The 23,171-nt window shown below is 43.1% G+C and overlaps 1 protein-coding gene across 1 annotated transcript; it reads left to right on the top strand.

The window, feature by feature from the left end:
• Positions 1–431: 431 nt before the first annotated feature.
• On the top strand, positions 432–16,028 carry LOC147996268 (uncharacterized). Its single transcript, XM_087640414.1, has 5 exons — positions 432–779; positions 2,310–2,423; positions 6,557–6,751; positions 7,517–7,622; positions 15,740–16,028. Exons 1-5 carry the CDS (start codon positions 512–514, stop codon positions 15,936–15,938), a joined length of 882 nt encoding a protein of 293 aa, XP_087496540.1. The 5' UTR covers positions 432–511; the 3' UTR covers positions 15,939–16,028.
• Positions 16,029–23,171: the final 7,143 nt, after the last annotated feature.

Raw genomic sequence — 23,171 nt, 5'->3', positions numbered from 1 at the left:
TGGTCTGGTTGAACCGTTAAGTATAGGTTTCCTAAGCCTTAATATAGCAAAAGCATAGAGGGGGAAAGGAATCTGAAACTTTTCTCATCCCTTAAATCACTGTCACCCTCAGGACTTCCTTCAGCTTTGACAGCCTTAGACCTTCACACATTTCCTCAGCCTTCAGAACTCACTTTAGGTTTTACATTCTCCATCCAACCACTTACCAGATGCACAGGAAGTTATTACCGAGAGCAGTCATTGTACATCAAGTTCCTTTGAATCCTTTAGTTTCATTCTCCTCTCTCTGTCACAGTCGGGTGGCCCACCTAACATGGGACAGAGATTTTGAAGAAAACCTTTAAACAAGCATGCTTGGGACTAGAGGACAGGATGCCATAACCCAACTTCAGAGCCAACTTTCCAATAAAACAGGACAACTTTAATTTTATCCACACTCAAAAGACATTTGAATCCCTGCTAAATTGAGTCCAGTGACCAGAGAACTCTGAGATAAATTCTGAGCCCTGACATGGGCTTCAAAACAGCCATGACATTAGCAGTAATGGCTGGTGGCAGCAGCAGCAGAGGAAACAAAAACAATAAACAGAGAACTCAGAAAGGTCACAGGCCCAAGGGAGACCAGCAAGAAACAAAACCTGCAGTTGGCCACCATCATCCAAACATTCGACTGAGCATGACTCATTTCTCCCTCAGCTCCCATGTTTTCTGCACACCAGAAAACACAAACCCATCTGCATGCACATGTGGGCAGGCAGACACAAATACCAGGAGGGAAGGTGATGTCTGCTTTTACCCCTGATGGAAGTGAAAACATTTTGTAGTTGAATGGTGAGAGGAGGTTAGGCTTGGCCATAGGGAGGTTTTGGGTGCCCCATATTTGGGGATACACCTGGAAGGCTGACAAGGGACAAGGTATGTTGGGTTGTATGATTTGGAGGAGGGGGGACTGGTCAGTGAGGCTGGGGTCAATAGGATTGGGGGCATGAAGGAAATAGAGGCTTGCACTCTGGCTAGGAGGTCCTTTCCTAGCTAGAAGGCTGGTTAGGCTGGTACCAGTAGGAAGGAGTGGGTAAGAGAATACCCCTAAAGATACAACTAAACGGTGGGGTTTGGTGGGGCTTGTAAGGCTGTCTGTCCCCCTACTCAGCCAACAGAAGAATAAGAAGAGATGGGATGGATCCCTAAACCTTTGTCATGACCAAAAATGTGGCTCTTTGATGATGACCCAAGGTTCTCAGAGATGGTAGTGGTCAGGCCAACAGATCTGAACCAACTAAATCACCCACAGCCAGACCTCGGAGAGCTTACTGGGCCTGATATCTTCATATTGCAGGAGACATGGTGATAGTCAGTGGCTCAATTTCCCTCTTAATGGTACTGTGGGCACAGTTGGAATGATTTGCAAGGGTTCAGACAAACCCAGGTCCAGTGGCCTTCCGGTCTGCATTAAAGCAGGGATCCAGAAGTTCTGGGGCTTTGGGAGTCAAGGGAGCCAGGGTAGTTGCTATGGTTGGCTGAAAGGCCTTAGTCAGTGTGGCAGTTTAGGTAGAAATGTCCCCCATAGATCTGTAAGTTTAAAGGCTCAGCACATAGGGAGTGGCATTATTAGGAGGCATGGCCTTGTTGGAGAAAGTGGTCACTTGGGAGCAGGCACCGAGGTCTCAGATGCTCAAGCCACGCCCAGTATGGCGGTCTTTTTCCTGCTCCCTGGCAATCCAAATGTAGAACTCACAGCTCCTTCTCCAACATCATGTCGGCCGGCACACATGCTTCCTGACATGACAACAAAGGACTAAACCTCTCAAACTGTAAGCCAGCAACAATTAAATGTTTCTCTTTCTAAGAGTTGCCATGGTCATGGTGGCTCTTACAGCAGTAGGAACCCCTAACTAAGACCACCAGTATCCGGTATTTCAGGCCATGGTAGAGATGAAAAAAACTGGGGACTCAGGGTTCCTTTCTCTTAGACATTTAAGTCTGGCCCTAGTAGGGAAACTCTGGAAGCAGTAGGTCACATGGAGATGTTTTCCATCTTGGGTCTCTGAATTCATTGGTAGGTGTATTGTAAGAGGGATTTGTAAGGCTGCCTGGGAATTGATATGGGTTTTCTTGTTTGTCCTGGATGACCTCTTGGGTTTTTTCATAATTTACAACTTTAAGAGCGGCCTTGCAGGGACCAGTCAGGAGGCAAGTTATAAATTTATTCCTATCTAGGATGCCCCTGGGTTGCTGTAATTCCACTCAGGGCCTCATGCCCAATTGGGCAGGTGGCATTAGATGGTGGATTTTCTCTGTGTGTACTCTAGCCTGTTCCCAGACTTGCCTGAGATCCTTGGGAAAGATGACCGTTGGTGAGAGTATGAACATCATGGAAGATGGGCTTGTGAGGTTGGGTAACATACTGGAATTCCTTAATAAAGGTACAAAAGTTATCAGTATGGGAACCGAATCTTTTTCTATTTGAGAAAGTTCATTTAATGAGAAGGGGACACAAACCTTGACCAAGCTGTCCACTCTGGCATCCTCCCACAAATGGAGAACTGAGGTTGGTTTAGGTGTGGGAAGGTAATGGAGATCCCATGGCAGAGCAGAGGTGAGCAGCAGGAAGTCTAAGGGCTGCCAGTGGGATAGGAGTGGGTGTCCATCACCGAGGAAGGAGAAACGGAGACTGAGGAGGCTGGGGAGGGAAAAGACTGGTTGAGTGTATTCTGGAAGGTGGCTACTTAGCATGACAGAAAATAGTGGAGGAACCATCTGGGTTGGGCTTCACAGCTGGGGGACCTGGTTTTCTCTCCCCTTGGTTGACTTATACCATGTTGTCATTTTAATCAATATGGGAATGAAGTCACATGGCAAAAATCTATCCTTTTCAACCCTACCAAAGATGGCAGTCAGCCATGTTGCTGCCTCCATCCCAATGGGGAAAGCAGTCAAGATGGCGGTAAGCCATGTGTTTCCTTTAAGATTACTTATGTATCGATTTTAAACTATTAACGCTGGTGTTAAATTTTAAGTTAACCCCTTTGTTACAGATTTTACAAACTTATAATCATACCCAATATGCTTACAAATCATGAAGTTTAAACAATAGTCTTACAAATCCTGAAATAAGATTTATTCCTTAACAAAACTTTAGAGAGTTAAACCAAAACCAGAAGAATATGAGGTGAGTTGCAATACTCCCTGTTGGGAACACTCTGTCCTTTTATTTTGTTTAGCTGTCATTTCTCTGCCACATAGTCAGGTAGCTCACCTGATATGGGACAAAGATTTTGGAGAAAACCTTTACACAAGTGTGGTGGTTTGAAAATGCTTGGCCCATGGGAGGTGGCACTATTAGAAGGTGTGGCCTTGTTGGAGGAAGTGTGCCACTGTAAGGGTGGGCTTTGAGGTTCTATACATAAGCTCTGCCCAGTGTGGAAGAGACCCTCCTCCTGGCTGCGTGCAGAAGTCAGTCTCAGCAGAACTTTCTCAGTTCTCCCAGCACCATGTCTGCCTGGATGCTGTCATGCTACTCACCATGATGATAATGGACTGAACCTCTGAAACTGTAAGTCAGCCTCAATTAAATGTTGTCCATTATAAGAATTGCCTTGGTCATGGTGTCTCTTGACAGCAATAAAACTCTAAGACGGCAAACATACCTGGGTTAGAGGAGGAGAAGCCATGCCACAACTCCTCTGAGTCAGCTTTTAATTGATATGGGACAGCACAAAACAATAGTCTAATGCCACTCATACATAAAAGACACTCAAATCTCTGTAAAACTGATTCTAGTAAGCTGAGAACAAGGGCCTAGAGATTGGAAATCTTTGAGCCGTGGCTATAGGCAGAGAATGGTGAAGAAAGGAGCTGAGAGAGGCACCAGTCAGAGAGGAGTGTATGCTGGGTGTGCATACTCTATAGCTGGCATACTCCTTTGCTTTCTCCCCTCTTGCTAGATCTAGCTCTCAGTTCCCAGTTTGTAACAAAATTACAGATTCGTAAACAGTAACTTGAAAGACTGGAGTCTAAACAAAAACAAACAGGGCTTGGCGCAGAGAAAACCAAAAGCTTAGGGAATGCAGAATATCTTTCCATTTCCCGATTGCTGACAGTATTTGTAAGAGTCCTACATAATATTGGGTTCTAGGGGTCATTAGGATCCAATCATTTGGATTTATTATCTAAGAGGTATTGAGGCAAAATTTGACTGCAAAGTCAAAAAAAAATTAGGGCCTTTCAGGTCGGGTGGCAGGTATAGAAGCTGGAGATTTTCTAAAAGGCATCGCAAGAGAGAATGAGAGGGTATGGAAGACACTGTTCCCACCGATGAGAGAGAGGACATGGAGGAAACATGTCACTGCAGCCTGTAGCAGAGGGCATCCCCAGGACTCAGGCATCCCCAGAGCGCAGGGAGGACCAGAGAAAGGCCCAAGCTGCTCAGTGGGTCACCACCACTCAGTTTAGGATGAGAGGATAACCTTTTCAGTCCACATAAATTCACTTGTATGTTTGTCTTCAAAGCTGACCATTTGGACTGGACATTATTTTTCATAAACCATTTATAAAATGCAAGATTTTCAAAAGCAATACAATGTCTCAAAATGTAAACATAGCTGCCAACTTTACAGTCTACCGTGAAGCTTTATCTCTATATAGCTCCAGGGGGGCTGGAGAGATGGCTCAGAGGGCAGATGCTCTTACAGAGGACTCCAGCCACCTGTAACTCCAATTCCTAGAGATCCAATACCCTCTGGCCTCAGTGGGCACTTACACACATGTGGTAGGGGTGCACACACACACACACACACACACACACACACACATGCATGCATGTAAATAAAAATAGTAAGTCTTTCTTTAAAATGCCTTCTGGAAATGAAACATTCAGCCAGTTCAAAACATGATTAGAAATATATGATTGAATAAAATGTAAAGGCAATGATTGATCAGATATTGATTAGTCTTAATTGATGCTATTATTTGCCTTGAGCATTTTGCTTTTCATTGCTGATTGAACTTCTAACTTCTAGAAAGAGAAACAGAAATGGTAAACTAACTTAGCTAGAATAACCCGTCCAGTGCTGAGAACACAGCACAGCAGAGCCCCTACTAGAAACTGTATTACACACTATGAACACTGCTTGGAAGGAGTCAGGCCCACAGCAGATACTGGATGAAGACTCAGACTGAAATTAGCAGAATACAGGGACATCTTTTACCAAGTTGCTCCACACTGAAGGCCTGGGTATTATTATAAAATGTGTCTAATAAGTCACTATGTATTACTACTGTGTCTTTAAAAGTTCATTAAAAATGACATGCTTAAGTGGAAAACCTTTACAGATGGTCCCAGCTTGTTCTACTTAGAACTTCTCATCTTTATGACAGTACAAAAGCAATATATGTTCAGTTCCACACATTGCATTATGGTGACCACCATTCTTTATAACATTCAGCAGAGAAAGAAACACACAATCCAGTTCCTGAATGATATGATGCCAAGCATAGTATCTCAGGTACATTGTTGGTTTGTGTGTGTGTGTGTGTGTGTGTGTGTGTGTGTGTGTGTGTGTGTACCTATTTTATAACAAAACAAGAGCCAAAAGATAGGACAAAGAATCTTCTGGGGCACACTCTCCTTTGCAAGTCTTAGTCCTATTAATAAAAGAACTTAAAAATGGGCTCAGAAAGAAATGTAAGACAATTTACTGGAGTCCAGAAGGAAAAAGGGGGCAGTCAAGATGGAGATCTCAGCAACTGTGTGGGGGATGGGTGGAAAAAGGAAAGAGCCTCATGGATAAAAAGATACAGTGGTGAACCAAGAAAGCACACTGGGAGAAGAGGGTGGCAGGATGGGGTGGCAGGAGATGACCATGACCTTTGTCCCTGGTAGCTTTTACTGAAACAGCACCAAAAGAGCCTGAGGGTACCATGGTTTCAAGCATAAAAAAATCCGAAGCAATGAGAAAATGTTTGCCCTTAATTTTCTTTGATTTAAACTTTTAGTTAGCTCAGAACTGTTTTGAGTGACCTAGAACGCAGCGTGGGATTAAGGTTGGACATCTTGACTGAAAACATCTACATCACCTTAAAGCTGGCAGTTACAAGTGGCTGTCTCTTTATCTCTCCCTCAAAGGCTAGTGCTGTAGTTTTAATAATGTTATGTGCATGGGTATTTGGGCTACACGTATGTCTGTGCATGACATGCATGCCTGGTGACTCAGAAGGCCAGAATGGGGGTTGGATTCCCTAGACTTACAGATGACTACATGGTTGTGAACAGCCAGTGCTCTTAACTGCTGACCTGCCCATCTCTCCAGCCCTTCCAGTTCATTTTTAATCAAGCTATAGACAGGTTTAAGCTACAAGATTGGAAATTTTCCATTACAGTGCTTAAAGTCTGCCTTAAGTTTAAAAAACAAAACCTATCTACTAGGATATCCTGCCAGCAATCAATCACACTATTTCTGTTAGAGGAAACTGACATACTGATATTCGTATGTCTCATGTGGTACCTAAGAACCAGTTGGCTCTGGAGGTTCCTTTCATTCCTTTTCCTCCTGCTTAGCATCCTCTGTCACTTACAGTTTGAGACTGACAGCAATCCTGCTTATTTCTAACAATGGCACTAAGACTGAAAAATGGTTTGCTGGGGATGCCGATTTAATGGCAGAGTTCAGTACATGTGAAGCTCTGGGTTTAATCCCATGGACTGGAAAAACCTTACATTTAAACGATGCTTTAGAGATCTCGGAGCATGCAGGTAACTAGGTGGCAGAGTCAGAAACCGAACCTACCTCTCTCTCTCTCTCTCTCATTCTTTTTTTTTTTTTTTTTTTTTTTTTTGCATAATGCAACAGGGCGAAACTCTTTTTTTTTTTTTTTTTTTTTTTTTTTGGTTCTTTTTTTCGGAGCTGGGGACCGAACCCAGGGCCTTGCGCTTCCTAGGTAAGCGCTCTACCACTGAGCTAAATCCCCAGCCCCAGGGCGAAACTCTTTATTGTTCTTTATAAGTTCTCTTAGATTTACTCTTTTTTTTTTTTACACATCAAAATCTATCAAGTTTATTTTTTAAAATTTTTTATCGGATATTATTTTATTTACATTTCAAATGTTATCCCCTTTCCTGGTTTCCTGTCCACAACCCTCCTATCCTCTCTCCCCTTCCCCTGCTTCAATGAGAGTTTTCCCCCACACACCCACCCACCACTACCCACCTCCCTGCCCTGACATTCCCCTAAACTGCGGCATCAAGCATTTGCAAGACTAAGGGCTTCTCCTCTCATTGGTGCCCAACAAGGCCATCCTCTGCTACATATGAAGCTGGAGCCATGGGTCTGTCCATGTGTACTCTTTGGATGGTGGTTTAATCCCTGGGAGCTCTGGTTGGTTGGCATTGTTGTTCTTATGGGGTTGTAAACCCCTTCAGCTCTTTCAATCCTTTCTCTAAGTCCTCCATTGGGAACCCTGTATTTAGTCCAATGGTTGGCTGTGAGCATACACCTTTGTATTTGTCATGCTCTGGCAGAGTCTTTCAGGAGACAGCTATATCAGGCTCCAGTCAGCATGCACTTCTTGGGACCAGCAATATTGTATGGGTTTGGTGGCTGTATGTATGTGGGCTGGATCCCCAGGTGGGGCAGTCTCTGGATGGCCTTTCCTCCAGTCTCTGCTCCAAACTTTGTCTCTGTATTTCTTCCTATGAATATTTTTGTTCCCTTTCTAAGAAGGACTGAAGCAACTGAAATTTGGTCATCCTTCTTGAGCTTCATGTGGGCTGTGGATTGTATCTTGGGTAATCTGAGCTTTTGGGCTAATATCCACTTATCAATGGGTGCATAACAAGTGTGTTTTTCTGTGATTGAGTAACCTTACTCAGGATGATATTTTCTAGATTATTCCATTTGCCTATGAATTTCATGCAGTCATTGTTTTTAATATTGGAGTAGTAATCCATTGTGTAAATGTACCACATTTTCTGTATCCATTCCTCTGTTGAGGGACATCTAGGTTCTTTCCAGCTTCTGGCTATTATAAATAAGGCTACTATGAACATAGTGGAGCATGTGTCTTTGTTATATGTTGGGACATCTTTTGGGTATATGCCCAGGAGTGGTATAGCTGGGTCCTCAGGTAGTGCAATGTCTAATTTTCTGAGGAACCCCCAGACTGATTTCTAGAGTGGTTGTACCAATTTGCAATCCCACCAACAATGGAGGAGTGTTCCTCTTTCTCCACATTCTTGCCAACATCTGTTGTCACCTGAGTTTTTGATCTTAGCCATTCTGACTGGTGTGAGGTGGAATCTCAGGGTTGTTTTGATATGTATTTCCCTGATGACTAAGGATGCTGAACATTTCTTTAGGTGTTTCTCAGCCATTTGATATTCCTCAGTTGAGAATTCTTTGTTTAGCTCTGTACCACATTTTAAAATATGGTTATTTGATTCTGTGGAGTCTTTCTTCTTGAGTTCTTTTTATATATTGGATATTAGCCCTCTACCAGATGTAGAATTGGTAAAATCTTTTCCTAATATGTTGGTTGCTGTTTTGTCCTAATGACAGTGTCCTTTGCCTTACAGAAGCTTTGCAATTTTATGAGATCCCATTTGTCCATTCTTGATCTTGTAGCATAAGCCACTGGTGTTCTATTCAGAAAATTTTCCTCAGTGCCAATGTGTTCGAGGCTCTTCCCCACTTTTTTCTTCTATTAGTTTGAGTGTATCTAGTTTTATGTAGAGGTCCTTGATCCACTTGGACTAGAGCATTGTACAGGGTGAGAAGAATGGATTGATCTGCATTCTTCTACATGCTGACCTCCAGTTGAACCAGCACCATTTCTTGAAAATGCTATCTTTTTTCCACTAGATGGTTTCAGTTCTTTTGTCAAAGGTCAAGTGACCATAGGTGTGTGGGTTCATTTCTGAGTCTTCAATTCTTTTCCATTGATCTACCTACCAATACCATACAGTTTGTTTTTATTTTATCACTATTTCTTTGTAATACAGCTTGAGATCTGGGATGGTGATTTCCCCCAGAAGTTCTTTTATTGTTGAGGATAGTTTTAGCTATCCTGGGTTTTTTGTTATTCCAAATGAATTTACAAATTGCTCTTTCTAACTCTATGAAGAATTGAGTTGGAATTTTGATGCGGATTGCGTTGAATCTGTAGATTGCTTTTGGCAAGATGGCCATCTTTACTATATTAATCCTGCCAATCCATGAGCATGGAAGATCGTTCCATCATCTGAGATCTTAAATTTCTTTCTTCAGAGACTTAAGGTTCTTGTCATACAGATCTTTCACTTGCTTGGTTAGAATCACACCAAGGTATTTTATGTTATTTGTGACTATTGTGAAGGGTGTCGTTGCTCTAATTTCTTTCTCAGCCTGTTTATCCTTTGAGTAGAGGAAAGCTACTGATTTGTTTGAGTTAATTTAATATCCAGCCACTTTGCTGAAGTTGCTTAGTAGTTCTCTGGTGGAATTTTTGGGATCACTTAAGTATATTATCATATCATCTGCAAATAGTGATATTTTAACTTCTTCCTTTCCATTTGTATCCCTTTGACTTCCTTTGTTGTCTGATTGCTCTGGCTAGGACTTCGAGTACTATACTGAATAGGTAGACAGAGAGTGGGCAGCCTTGTCTAGTCCCTGATTTTAGTGGGATTGCTTCAAGTTTCTCTCCATTTAGTTTGATGTTAGCCACTGGTTTGCTGTATATGGCTTTTACTATGTTTAGGTATGGGCCTTGAATCCCTATTCTTTCCAGGACTTTTATCATGAAGGGGTGTTGAATTTTGTCAAATGCTTTCTCAGCATCTAATGAGATGATCGTGTGTTTTTTTTTCCCTTTGAGTTTGTTTATATAGTGGATTATGTTGATGGACTTCCATATATTGGACCACCTCTGCATCCCTGGGATGATCCTTGATCATGATGGATGATTGTTTTGATGTGTTCTTGGATTTGGTTTGTGAGAACTTATGGGACACAATGAAAACAGTGCTAAGAGGAAAACTCATAGCTCTGAGTGCCTCCAATAAAAAACTGGAGAGAGGGGTTGGGGATTTAGCTCAGTGGTAGAGCGCTTGCCTAGGAAGCGCAAGGCCCTCGGTTCGGTCCCCAGCTCAGAAAAAAAGAACCAAAAAAAAAAAAAAAAAAAAAAAAAAAAAACTGGAGAGAGCATACACTAGCAGCTTGACAGCACACCTAAAAGCTCTAGAACAAAAAGAAGCAAATACACCCAAGAGTAGTGGAAATAATCAAACGCAGGGTGGAAACCAACCAAGTAGAAACAAAAAGAACTATACAAAGAATCAGCAAAACCAGGACTTGGTTCTTTGAGAAAATCAACAAGATAGATAAATCCTTGGCCACACTAACCAGAGGGCACAAAGACAGTATCCAAATTAACAAAATCAGAAATGAAAAGGGAGAGATAACAACAGAAACTGAAGAAATTAAAAAAAAATCACCAGATCCTACTACAAAATCCTATACTCAACAAAACTGGAAAATCTGCATGAAATGGACATTTTTCTAGACAAATACCAGGTACCAAAGCTAAATCAGGATCTGATAAACCATCTAAATAACCCCATAACTCCTAAAGAAATAGAAGCAGTCATTAAAAGTCTCCCAACCAAAAAAAGCCCAGGACCAGTTGGGGTTTGTGCAGAATTCTATCAGACCTTCATAGAAGACCTCATACCAATACTTTCCAAACTATTCCACAAAATAGAAACAGAAGGATCACTACCCAATTCCTTCTATTAACCCACAATTATGTATAAACCACACAAAGACCCAACAACAAAAAAGGAAACTTCAGACCAATTTTCCTTAAGAATATTGATGCAAAATTCCTCTCTTGCATTTTTATTGGATATTTTATGTATTTACATTTCAAATGATATCTCCTTTCCTGGTTCCCCCCTTTCCCATCCCCCCTCCCGCTTCTATAAGGATTCTCTCCCGCCCAACCACTCCCACTTCACCACCCTGGCATTCCTCTACATTGGGGAAGTGGGCCTTCACAAGACCAAGGGCTTCTCTTCCTATTGATGCCAGACAATGCCATCCTCTGCTACATATGTGGCTGGAGCCATGGGTTTCTCCATGTGTACTCTTTGGTTGGTGGTTTAGTCCCTGGGAGCTCTGGAGGGTCTGGTTGGTGGTTCTTCCTATGGGGTCTCTCTCTTGCCTCAGGGTCTTTCTCCTGAATACAGGGACAGCATGCTCACATTGGTCATGCAGACTGTCCTTGGGCATGTTCCAGTCCTCCACAGCTAGTTCTAGCTGCGTGGTCCCTGACAAGTAACAGCCTCAGTTTTCTCAGCTGTAAACTGAAAGAGATAAGGTCACTTTCTTGAGGAGCTAGCATAGATAGTGGCTGTCTTAGTCAGGGTCTCTATTCCTGCACAAACATCATGACCAAGAAGCAAGTTGGGGAGGAAAAGGTTTATTCAGCTTACACTTCCACATTGCTGTTCATCACCAAAGGAAGTCAGGACTGGAACTCAAGCAGGTCAGGAAGCAGGAGCTGATGCAGAGGCCATGGAGGGATGTTACTTACTGGCTTGCTTCCCCTGGCTTGCTCAGCTTGCTCTCTCATGGAACCCAAGACCACCAGCCCAGGGATGGCACCACCCATAATGGGCTGAGTCATGCCCCCCACCCCCACTTGATCACTAATTGAGAAAATGCCTTACACCAGGGACTCATGAAGGCATTTCTACAACTGGGGGTCCTTTTTCTGGGATGACTCCATCTTGTGTCAAGTTGACACGCAAATTAGTCAATACAGTGGCTTAAAACAGCAAGCATTCCTTGCCCTTCTGTGTTCTGAATCTGGTATCAGAGCTCTAGGGGGCTAAGGCTTTGGTAAGGGCCCTCCTCTGGAATGTAGACTGTAGGCTTTGTCCTGTTTTCTTGTGGTGGAAAGATGACTTGAGACCTTGACAGTTTCTTATATGCCTGGGTTAGTGGTAAACACCTGCCACCCAGAACTGAGGAGGATGAAGCAGAAGGATGGCTACAGGTTTAATACTAGCCTAGGTAACATAGTGAGATCCAGGCCTCCTCAAATGGGCAGACACTAAATTGGTTCATAAAGGCCCCTGATGATCTAATCACTTCGCATAGGCCCTGTTCTCAAATACTACTACCCTTTAACAGGTTCCCAGGCATGAGCACAGCGACCACCATTGTGGAAGCACCATTCAGGCCACCAAACTCAGCTCATAGACAGCACAGCAGCCAAGACGGACAAAGCCCCAATCCACCAAAGTCTACAGTTCTGGGAAAGCCCCTAAATGTACTAACCTTGGTTTTGGCTTCTGTACTTCTGTAGTTTGCTTCTGGCTAACTGTTCTTTATAACTCAAGTATGTCAACCCAGGATGTGGTGTGTGTGTGGTGGGGAGGTAGTGGTTAACAGCTCACCTTGAGAAAGGCTTGTAACTATACTGGGATCCTAAACTGACAGTGTAGTAGCTAATAAAAACTTTCTGTTAGCTTAAACCCACGTTCTGAGCAGTCTACAAGCCCAGAGTTAGAATTTTACGACATGAAATGTTACAATAACTACAACAGTGACCATAAGAGACGACAGAACAATGCCACCTCGGCTGCAGACTGTGCTCACTGGTGGCAGACAGACACAGTTCTCAACAGGAAATGAACTCACCTCTCTTCTGAGGCTCAAGAGACATGTAAGTGTAAGTTATAGAGCTGGGGTAAATAATTAGGTGAAAGTATTAATAGGAAGTAAATGTGATATCGGAATGGAATGTTTAAACATTAGTGTTGAGAGTATATTAGTAAGTGTTAGGAATGGTAAAAATAACCTATCAACATTCCTTTTTTCCCTCTGCCAACATCCATGTGATAAGCACACAGTTACGATTTTGTGGGGCTTAGCACTCTTACATGAAATTATGAAGCATGGATCAGTTTCTGCCTCCTTTGTCCCTTATTACAAAGGCACAGCTACAAGCCAGTCTCATTCTAGTGAATGACTCTTCACATCCAACCCCCCAGAAAGGAACAAAAGGGGTTTGGCCAGACCTGTTAGCTTCAGTCTTTCCTTTTCCTGCCCTTAGAAGCATTTTGTGTGTGCTTTCGGCTGAGAGCCAGGAGTCATGGTCACTCCAAACCATCACAACAAGTATAATTTCTAATGTGCTATGAATCTTTATACTTTAAAATAAAACATTGCCTTTACAGCGAGTCCGTTGGAGTATACGTATATTACATGAGGTCTGCATTACCCACTTAAAATAGAGACAGCTTGCTTTATATGTTTTTGTGTTGCATGATATGTGCATCCGTGTGCATGCAAGTATGTGTGCATGCATATGACTGCCAGTGTCAGATCAGGCGTATGGAGGTCACGGGCAACACTGTGCAGTCTGTTACTTTTGGACAAGCTGAGGAATTGAACTCAGGTCACCAAGCTATTTATTTTTTTTAACCACTGAGCCATTTTTGTAGCCCCAGCTCTGCTTTAAATAGAAACAGTGTGATAGTTCTTTCTTTTTCTTTCTGAACATAAACTTTTATCTTCCTTCCTCTGAGATTATTGAACTGTGATATGTCTGAAAACCTATCGCTTCACTTCCTATGACTGTGTATTTTAGCTAGCATTATTAGCGGCACATATCTGATTAAAATGTGACATGGGCCTGCAAGATGCCTCAGGTGGTAAAAGTGGCCTGACCTGACTTCAATCCCCAGGACCCAGAAAATGGAAGCAAAGAACTGACTCAGGTGCACTGTTCTCTGATCTCCACATGTATGTGCACATGCACACACACAGACATACATGAACATGTGTACATACATACATGAACACATAATGGAAACGTGTTCTTCCACTCTCAGTGACTCCCATTTTACAAAGAACAAGAACCCCTTTTCATAGACTGATGCCCTATGGAGTATGCCAGGAATAGAGCCCTTGAGGGTACCACTCAAGAGGTATTTCTTTTTAATTTTAGTCTTTGAAAATTTCATTCTATATACTTTGATCATATTCTTTTCCTTTCCCAACAGAGGCATACAGACACATACAGTAAATAAGTACAAATATTTTTCAAAAGATAAATTCTGACAAATTCGAAGTAAAACATTAGTGACAATGTATAGTTGATTCTCCTTAAGTAAGATTAAAAGCAAAGACTTGTCAACCACTTAACACAAGCCACTTAATCTTTAGAGTCACTTTAAAAAATGTATGCATGTCCCCACCAGTAGCAGCAGCAGCTGACTGGGAGGATATGAGAGCAGGAAAGATAAACCCACCCCTCACTGGCTGCAACACTTAGGGTTAGTGGGGGAGACAATATCATATACTACTAAATAAATAGTTATTGGTCAAAAGGGTCTCATAGTGCCCTCCCCCACCCCAAAACCATATGGAATACTGAGAAAGCTATTGGTTACCCTCCACAACCTGACAGTAAAACCTCGTTGCTAAAGACAGCACATGTTTATGGCATAGACCTGTAAAAGTAATTTTTATTCTCTTGTAATTGTTATCTCAAAGGCTTACTGCCTCCATCTGCTAACCTACACCTAGACCTGGAAGCTTCTAGCCTTCGTACAGTCTAATCTAGGCCTAGAATGTTCTTAGCCTTGAGACTTACTGATAAACATGTTCACTGTTTCTAGTTCTTTCTGAGCTCTGTTGGCAAGTTCAACCTATCTGGTGTGGCTCAAACTTCTCTCCAAGATGACTGATTCAGTCTGGCTTCTCTCTCAGTCTCTGGCTGAACTGCTCTGCTTGGTCTCATACTAACTTTGGCAATATGTTTTACTCTTCTGGCTTCTTTTTATCCTCTGGCTCATTCTGTTTTCACCTGTCTGCTTGTTCTCTCTCTGAAACCTGTCTCTTTATAACTGTCCCAGTAAAACTACCTCCTTATTTTTCTCTCTGCACCGCTCCCTCTTATGTGGCCTCTCTTTCCTTTCCCTTCTCATGAGATTGGGCATATCCTACGCTGACAAATCTTTCTATGATCCACCACTTTGTCTACCATTTAATTAGACATTACTTTCAAAGATGGGCACTTCCTCAAACTAACATTGCCTTCACTGTTTTGGATTAAAGATGTGTACTCCGGGCACGTCTGTTCCAGCAGGGGGGATTAAAGGTGTGTACCAAACACTGAGCCACACTACAACTAGAAACAGGGTTGTTGTGGTTGGGTTTTTTTTTTTTTTTTTCAGTAAATAACACAATCTCGGGGTTCATAGTATGACTAAATATCGTACAATACAAACATGGAGAACACAAGCTGGCAGTCAACTGGAATGTTCACCCCTATGAACGGTGTTCATGTTGTCAGAAAGTTCTACATGGTAAAGTAATCTTTAATCTTAACCAGCCATGAACTCTGTGAGCCACAACAGTGATCTGTCTGCAAGATATTCTGCTGCAATAATGGTACAAATGTTATGGTAGTTAAGAAAGCACTTTTAAAATTTGAATTTAAAGGCTTCTCCATGGGATGGAACCCATACCTGACACTGCCAGTGAAGCAAAGAACCTGTTGTTCTGCTAAATGAACAAACAATGACTCTAACGACACACTACCGTACCTATAGATCGACACAGTCTACTGACGAGAAGTTTCTTCTTGCAGTAAGTGCTAATGAGCACAGAGTCCTACAACTAGACAAATAGTGAGAGACTCTGGAGCGCAGTCCCAAATGGGATGTTATTATCACACCTTTTCTCTCAAGACTTGGGAACCTCTGCACAAGGGAAGGCAGCAAGACTGTACCAGCCAGAGGTGGTGGAGCACAATTCCCAGACCCAACAGGACTGATGCATATAAGAACTTACAGCGACTGTGACAGCATGCACAAGACCTACACAATCTCCCACCATACAAAATCCCAGCACGGAAAAGGAGGAGTGGTCACAAAGTCCCAATCTTAACCAAGAAGACCCCATACTCCAAAGTAGCTGAGCAATAAAAACTAAAGTCTATGGTGTGTGTGTGTGTGTGTGTGTGTGTGTGTGTCTGTCTGTCTGTCTGTCTGTCTGTGTGTCTGTGTCTGTGTGTATTGTCCTTTTACCTTTGTAACAAGTTTATTTATTTTGTTTATTATAAGATACAGAACATGAAGTTGGATAGGTAGTGGGGGCAGAACTTGGGAAGAGTTGAGGGAAGGGAAATAATACGATCAAAATATATTTATGAAATTTTCAAAAGCTGAAATTAAAAAGCAAGTACCCCTGGAGGGTTCTATCCCTGGTATACTCCATAGTGAATCACTCTATAGAGTATAAGTCACTGATGGTAAAAGAACACATGCTTCTAGAGACCAACCAAATAATCCAATTAAACACGGAGGACAGATTTAAACAGAGAAGTCTCAAATAGCTGAGAAACACTTAAGGAAATGGTTGGCATCCTTAGCCATCAGGGAAATGCCAATCAAAATGACTCTGAATTCCACTGTAGAAGAGACTCCCTCTTACACTCATTAAAATGGCCAAGATAAAAGCCCAAGAGATAGCACATGCTGAGAACGTGGAGTAAGGGGAACACACCTTCACTGCTGGTGAGAGTGCAAACCTGTACAGTCACTTTGGAAATCAATTTGGTGGTTTCTTAGAAAATTGGGAAACACAATTATACTACTCCTGGGCATATACCCACAGAGCATTTCGTCCTATCAAAAAGACAGTTGAATCTACTGAGGGTGACGCTAATAAAAACTCCACACAACCAACCAAACAGGACTGGGGAGAGGGGGAGAGAGGGGGGGAGAGGGGAAGAGAGGGGGGGAGAGGGGGAGAGAGGGGGGGAGAGGGGAGGAGAGGGGGGGAGAGGGGGAGAGAGGGGGGGAGAGGGGGAGAGAGGGGGGGAGAGGGGAGGAGGGGGGGGAGAGGGGGAGAGAGGGGGGGAGAGGGGAGGAGATGGGGGAGGGGGGGAGAAAGGGGAGGAGATGGGGGAGGAGATGGGGGAGGGGAGGGGGAGAGGGGGGGAGAGGGGAAGAGAGGGGGGGAGAGGGGGAGAAAGGGGAGGAGATGGGGGAGGGGAGGGGGAGAGGGGAGGAGATGGGGGAGGGGAGGGGGAGAGGGGGGGAGAGGGGAAGAGAGGGGGGGAGAGGGGGGAGGGGGGGAGAAAGGGGAGGAGATGGGGGAGGGGAGGGGGAGGGGGGAGGGAGAAAGGGGGAGGGGGAGGGAGAGGGACAGGGACAGGGACAGGGACAGAGAACGCAAGCATGTAGTGACATTTTTGAGAATTCTGGAATTTTGATTTCTTTTAAAAACACAGAAATAAGAACATGCTTCCATTCTAATCTCAGGGATATTGGGGCTGCTTTGGACTGTCTGAAGCAGGTGACCAAAATTTGCCTTGTGCTTTAAGAGAAGTAGGATTTTGCCAGCTGCAGATAACTTCTGTGATTGTGTGAGGTTTGGAATTCTGGGATCTTTTCAGAGGGTACATAAATGTGAGGACCCTGAGAGGTGGGCGAGTGCTGGTTCATCATTCTGGGAGGTTGGTTACAGTTTGTTAGTGGCTGTGACCAAAGAATAAACAAAAGGACAGAAATTAGATTCAGGGCTGTCTGTCTATGAGGACTATATATCTATCGGTCTCTCTCTCTCTCTCTCTCTCTCTCTCTCTCTCTCTCTCTCTCTCTCTCTCTCTCCTCTCTATCCCTGTTTCTCTCCTATCTAGTGTTAGGAGGTAAAACAGGGGAAGGATAAAGGATAAGCAAAAGAACCCACAAAGTAGCAATGACCAGCTACACACACACACACACACGAGAGAGAGAGAGAGAGAGAGAGAGAGAGAGAGAGAGAGAGAGAGAGAGAGAGAGAGGAAGGAGACTGACTCTTACTCTAGTTGGGCAGAGAGGGGCCAATGAAGAAGCATTGTTAAACATTTCATCTCAGCCAGATGTGCACACTTACCATACATAGTCCTAGTACTTTGGAGATGGAGACAAAAAGGTCACAAGTTTAAGGCCAACATGAACTACCTGGTTTTTGTTTTGTTGTTTTTAAACTTGTTTTCATTTCACATGTTCATAAGCATGCTAGAATCTGGAGGGTAAAGCATGGGTTGGGACAGAGTCTCTATGTAGCTCAAGCTGCCTTGAACTCCTGAGTCTTGAGATTACAGGCATAAACTATATCAGGGCACATTAAAGGATGGAACTTTAAAAAAATATATAACTATACAAAATGTATTGTGAATGGTTTTAGGAGATGCCAGAGGATGAAAAGGCAAATGATCATTTAGGGAAGACAGCATAACTAAATTCATGCTGCAGGTTTACTATTTGTCTCATCTGGAAAGACTCTTTCCCCAAAGTTGAGTGACACATGGCAGCTCTTCCATTTAATAGAGTTGTTAGCCAAAGGGGCTCCATGTAACCCCTACACACTTAAGGCTAAGTAAGCCAAGGCTATTAGTTACTCTGCATAGACTGATAGAAAGGCCCTATTGCTGAAGATGACACTTAACCTCAGTGAATACAGAGAAGTCAAGCTGCTGCCCACCTAGAGCCTTCACCCCTACTGAGTAGTCTCATGGAACTAAAATGTACTCTGCACGCCACCAAAGAGAAACTTAACCATCCACTAGCTACGGACTGTGCCATCTACACAGTGGCCTGCCTCCAAGTGTGCTGGTGTAACAGTGGCAAGAGGATGGTGAAGTGACCAACCACTCTCTGATTGGATTTAGGGCCCACTCCAGCAGATGGAAATCATGCATCCACTGCCCAGGTGGTGAGCCTGAGACGGGATAGGCCATGGGCCCAGGAGAAAACCAATTACTACTGTTCTGCTAGAATGCAGCAATGACTTCTAGCGTTGTTGTTACCCTCACAGATCAATGCCTTACTCAGACAGCATCAGAGAATCTTCCTCTTATAATAAATGGGAACTTATGGAAAGACCTGCAACTGGAAAATATACAGTGAGAGACTCTGGAAAACTCAGTCCTAAAGGGAATGTCTTCATCAAATCTCTTTCCCCAGAGTTCAGGGAAGATGTGAAAAAGGAGGCAGAAAAAAGTTTAATGGCCAGAAGGAGATGGATGACTCCTAGAAAGCAGTGCCCTCTGGGCACAGCAGGGACAAAGAACACGTGAACCCAAGAAGACTGTGGCACCTTGCACAGGGCTGCAAAGGTTCAAGCCAGATGGGGTCCCAGAGCTGAGAGTGGGCAATGGACATGGGCTCTCACTCAACCAAAAAGGTATCTGCAACCAGCACTTGATTACAAAAGAAAAACTAGTTTTCTCCTATGGAGTCTCACTGGGTATATAAACCACAGTTAAGGGTAGGCCCCATACCCAACAGTAGATAGCCAACACAAGAAAACTAAAAATATTTGTCTCATATTGCTTTAAGCATTTTTTTTTACCTTACCTTATTTTGCTTATATATTATGGTTTATAATTTAGTGGGGTGTATGTGTTTATGTGTATCTTGTAAGGATTTTTTGTTGGTGGTGGCTGTTTGTTTTCTGGGGAGGTGCCTGTTGTTTTGTTTTTTTTTAATATCCCTTTTTTTCCAACTTTTTAATTGATTCTTTGTGCATTTCACATCATGCACCCCAGTCCCACTCATTTCCCACTCCCCTCATATCCACCCTCTGCCCTGGCAACCTCCTCCTCAAAAGAAAGCAAAAAGCAAAACAAACCATAGAAAACATCTCCTTGGAGAAGCTGTAGTGTGTCACATTGTGTCCCACAGTGTGTCCATACATGTTCACTTGCAAATGGTCACTGCAATGAGTCAATTGGTCTTGATCCAGGGCTTTGGCTTCTGTGACAACATCAATATTGGATCCTCACTGGGACTCTTTCCAGTTATCCTGTTGTTGCCCTGTGTCGTGGAGACCCTGCAGCACTGGACCAGCAGGACCTGCCCTATCATGTGCTCCAACAGTTCACAGAAGTGTAGATGTTGGGGTGGGCAGACTCAAAGGCAAGGATCTGGGCCTGGGTTGTAGTTTAGCTGATCTCAACTGGATCTCATTCAACTACACCACCAGGATGAACTCTCCAGCACTGGCCCAGTTAGTTTACCCAAAGCTGCATGTGGGGGCTGGGGGATAGGGGAGGGTAGCTCAGCTGCACACTTGCTTCCAGAGCCAGCTCCACTGTGCAGCCCAACTGAGGGGAGGGAGAGCTGTTTCTCTTCTAATGAGAGAAAGAAAAGGCATGGAGTTGGGGAGGTAGGATAGATCTGGAAGGAATTGGGGGAAGGAAAAAGTGTGATCAGAATATATTGTATAATTTTTTTCAATAAAAATTTTTTTTCCAGAGCAGTGGTGGCAAAAACCTTTAATATCAGCACTCAGGAGGCAGAAACAAGTAGATCTCTCAGTTCGAGGCCAGCCTGGTCAAAATAATCAAACAGGGAAGAGGGAGCTTAAAAAAGTAATAGGAGTTGTGTTAGTTAATACTGTCAACCTGACAGTACTTACAATTATCTTGGACACAAGGTTTATGCATGTCCATGTATGACTGTCTGATCAGCAGTTCTCAACCTATGGGTCATGTCCCCTTTTGGGGACAAACAAAATTTTCACAGGGTTCCCGTATCAGATATCCTTCATATCAGATATTTACATTAGAATTCCTAACAGTAGCAAAACTATAGTTATGAAGTGGCAAGGAAAATAGTTTTTATGGTTGGGGTCACTACAATATGAGAAACTGTATTAAAGGGTCACAGCATTAGGAAGGTTGAGAACCACTGGTGCAGACTAAATTAACTGAAATGGGGAAGATTCAGATTGATTGTAGGTGTCACCTTCTTTCTAATGATCTGGGGTCCTAGACTGGATAAAAAGGAAAGAGATGAGCGCTGGCACCCAGGTGCTGCCAGGACTTCCCTACTATGAAACACTAGACTTTTGAACTGTGGGCCAAAAATAAACCTCTACATTGCTTTTGGCAGGCATTTACCACAGGAACACAAGGAGTAACTAATACATCCCTTGACTGATTTTTTTTTTCTGACAAAATTTTACGTTTTCACTGAGTAAAGATTCCTTTTTGACATAAACTCTGTAAGGGACTGCTCGCCTAGGATAGGGTTATATCAGAGTTTGGGTTAGGCACAGACTAGGCAAAGGACTGGAGTTATTTCTTTAGGGTTGCAACTAGGTCTAGATGTAGGATTAAAGTTCAGGTAGGGTTTGGACAGGAGTTAGGTTAGGGTGATGGTAAAGGCCAGGGCTAGCGTTCAGATCAGGGTTACATTAGAAAAGTTAGGGTTTAGGCCAGGCTACATTTAGGGATTAGGATAATGCAAGGATAGACTTGTCTATGTTTAAGATTACAGTTGGGGCTGTGGGTAGGGTTAGAGTTAAGTTTAGGGACAATGCTAAGCCTAGGCTAAGATAAGGGTTAGAATTAAGGTTAGTGCCTGGCTTGGCACAGGTTTCAGTTAGGGCTGGGTTTCTGGTTTAAATCAGAGCAGGCTAGGAATATGGCTAGGAGGTAGGTTACAGTGTGAGCTTTAGGTTTGTGCTAAGCCTAGTGTTAATATCAGAATCAGAGCGTAAGTACAGTGGTTTTCCTATTAGGTTCAGGAATAGAGCTAAGACTGGTGTTATGGCCAGGATTATAAGCTAGGTCAGGGTTAACTTTATTCCTAGGGTTAGAATTAAGAGTTAAGACTAGGCCAAAGCCTAGGGTTCAATCTATAACTACAGTTAGGGTTAGGGCTAGAGTTAGGATTACAGTCAGGCCTATGACTAAGGATAGGGCTAGGGCTAATGTAAGGTTAGAACCTGAGTTATGGCTAGGGCCAAGATTACTCCTAGGGTTAAGGGGTTGGTGTTAAGTGATTGGTCTTTGGTTGTCAAGGCTAAGGTTAGGGCTAAGTGTGGGGGAGGCTTAAGATTAGTGTCTCTGTTAATGTTTAGTATGAAGACTAGGTTCAGGCTAGAGTTACATAGTAGTTAACAGACAGATATCCATAAGACTTTGTGTGTTTTGTCAGAACTCATGTCAGGTGTCTTTGGATGCCCAGGCACTGGAGTTACAGATGACCGGGAATCATCATGTGGGTCCTGGGAAATGAACCCAGGTCTTCTGCAAGAGCAGTCAGATGAGTCATCCATTTCCCCAGTTTGTAATTTAGTTATCTTTAAAGCAATCTCTTAGCTCTAGATTTTACAGGCTACTAAAGATAAAATTGAATAGCACTTGCTAATACTTCATAGACATTGAAAGCTAGCACAGTTTCCTGAAGTCTTGCTCTTAGCAGCTTGAGAATGATAAACAAAGAACCTGTGATTGTTTTCTATTCTCTTAGGAGTTGCTACGGCAGAGTCCACCAGATGACGGCCCAAGGGAGTGTCCGTAGCAACATGTCCTTGAGGCTCTAATCCTTTCTTAACCAGGCCCTCAACTGCTGACTCCACCAAGTGCTAGATAGTCCTCAACTGGATTAACTGGGTGTTTGACTTGAGCAGCTCAGAACTAGAAAGCCATAGATCGATCAATCGATAGATAAGGGGACTGCATATCCAGTTATAAACAGAAAATATAGGGCAAAAGGTATAGTTTGATTGGTATGTGTGCTCAGCATAGGCAAAGCTAGATTCAATCTCATCCAGCAAAAATAAGATAGTACCAACGCACAGGACCCTGCACGGCACTCCTTATCCATTCCTCTGCAGGCCAAAGGAGGGAGGTCTGGGCCAGCATAGCACGGAGTTCTGACGATTCCAGCTGAGTCCCTGAGATGGTTCTACAAGACTGTTTAGTTACATGAATCTTTCTGAATTTAAAATAGTTCATATTAGGGTTCCCTAGCAAATCAGAGTTCTATTACATATAATTATATACATGAAAGCAAATGTGAGCACTTTTCTGAACTCAGAACTGTGAGAATTTGAAGATTTTTAATAGAATGACCAAGGTCAGCCATCATTATATCACTAGTGTAATATAGGCATGTTGCTGCCTACTTTTCTAAGATCTATCAATTCAAACCAGTTAAATTATACCAATGGCCATTTCCTTTTTACTAGGTACAAAGAAACTCACAATTCCCCAAACTCCAAAGACAATCAAATAGCCAGGAAGAAGCTCAACCTGAACAAACAGGATTTCTGGCAGTGAGACAGAAGCCAGCATTCCTCAGGAACTAGCTCCAAAAGGATTAGTTTCCCTCACCTTGG

This window comes from Rattus norvegicus, chromosome 2 (assembly GCF_021556685.1).
Source record: "Rattus norvegicus strain SHRSP/BbbUtx chromosome 2, alternate assembly SHRSP_T2T, whole genome shotgun sequence".
NCBI classification, from domain to species: domain Eukaryota; kingdom Metazoa; phylum Chordata; class Mammalia; order Rodentia; family Muridae; genus Rattus; species Rattus norvegicus.
This window is presented reverse-complemented; position numbering and strand designations above follow the sequence as displayed.

Bases quoted from the DNA above. Each gene is read 5' to 3' on its own strand.
- LOC147996268 (XM_087640414.1), top strand. From the start codon at position 512: ATGGGCTTCAAAACAGCCATGACATTAGCAGTAATGGCTGGTGGCAGC. The intron at 780-2,309 runs GTGATGTCTGCT...TGTGTACTCTAG, and splicing joins CACAAATACCAGGAGGGAAG to CCTGTTCCCAGACTTGCCTG. The intron at 2,424-6,556 runs GTACAAAAGTTA...CCTCCTGCTTAG, and splicing joins ACTGGAATTCCTTAATAAAG to CATCCTCTGTCACTTACAGT.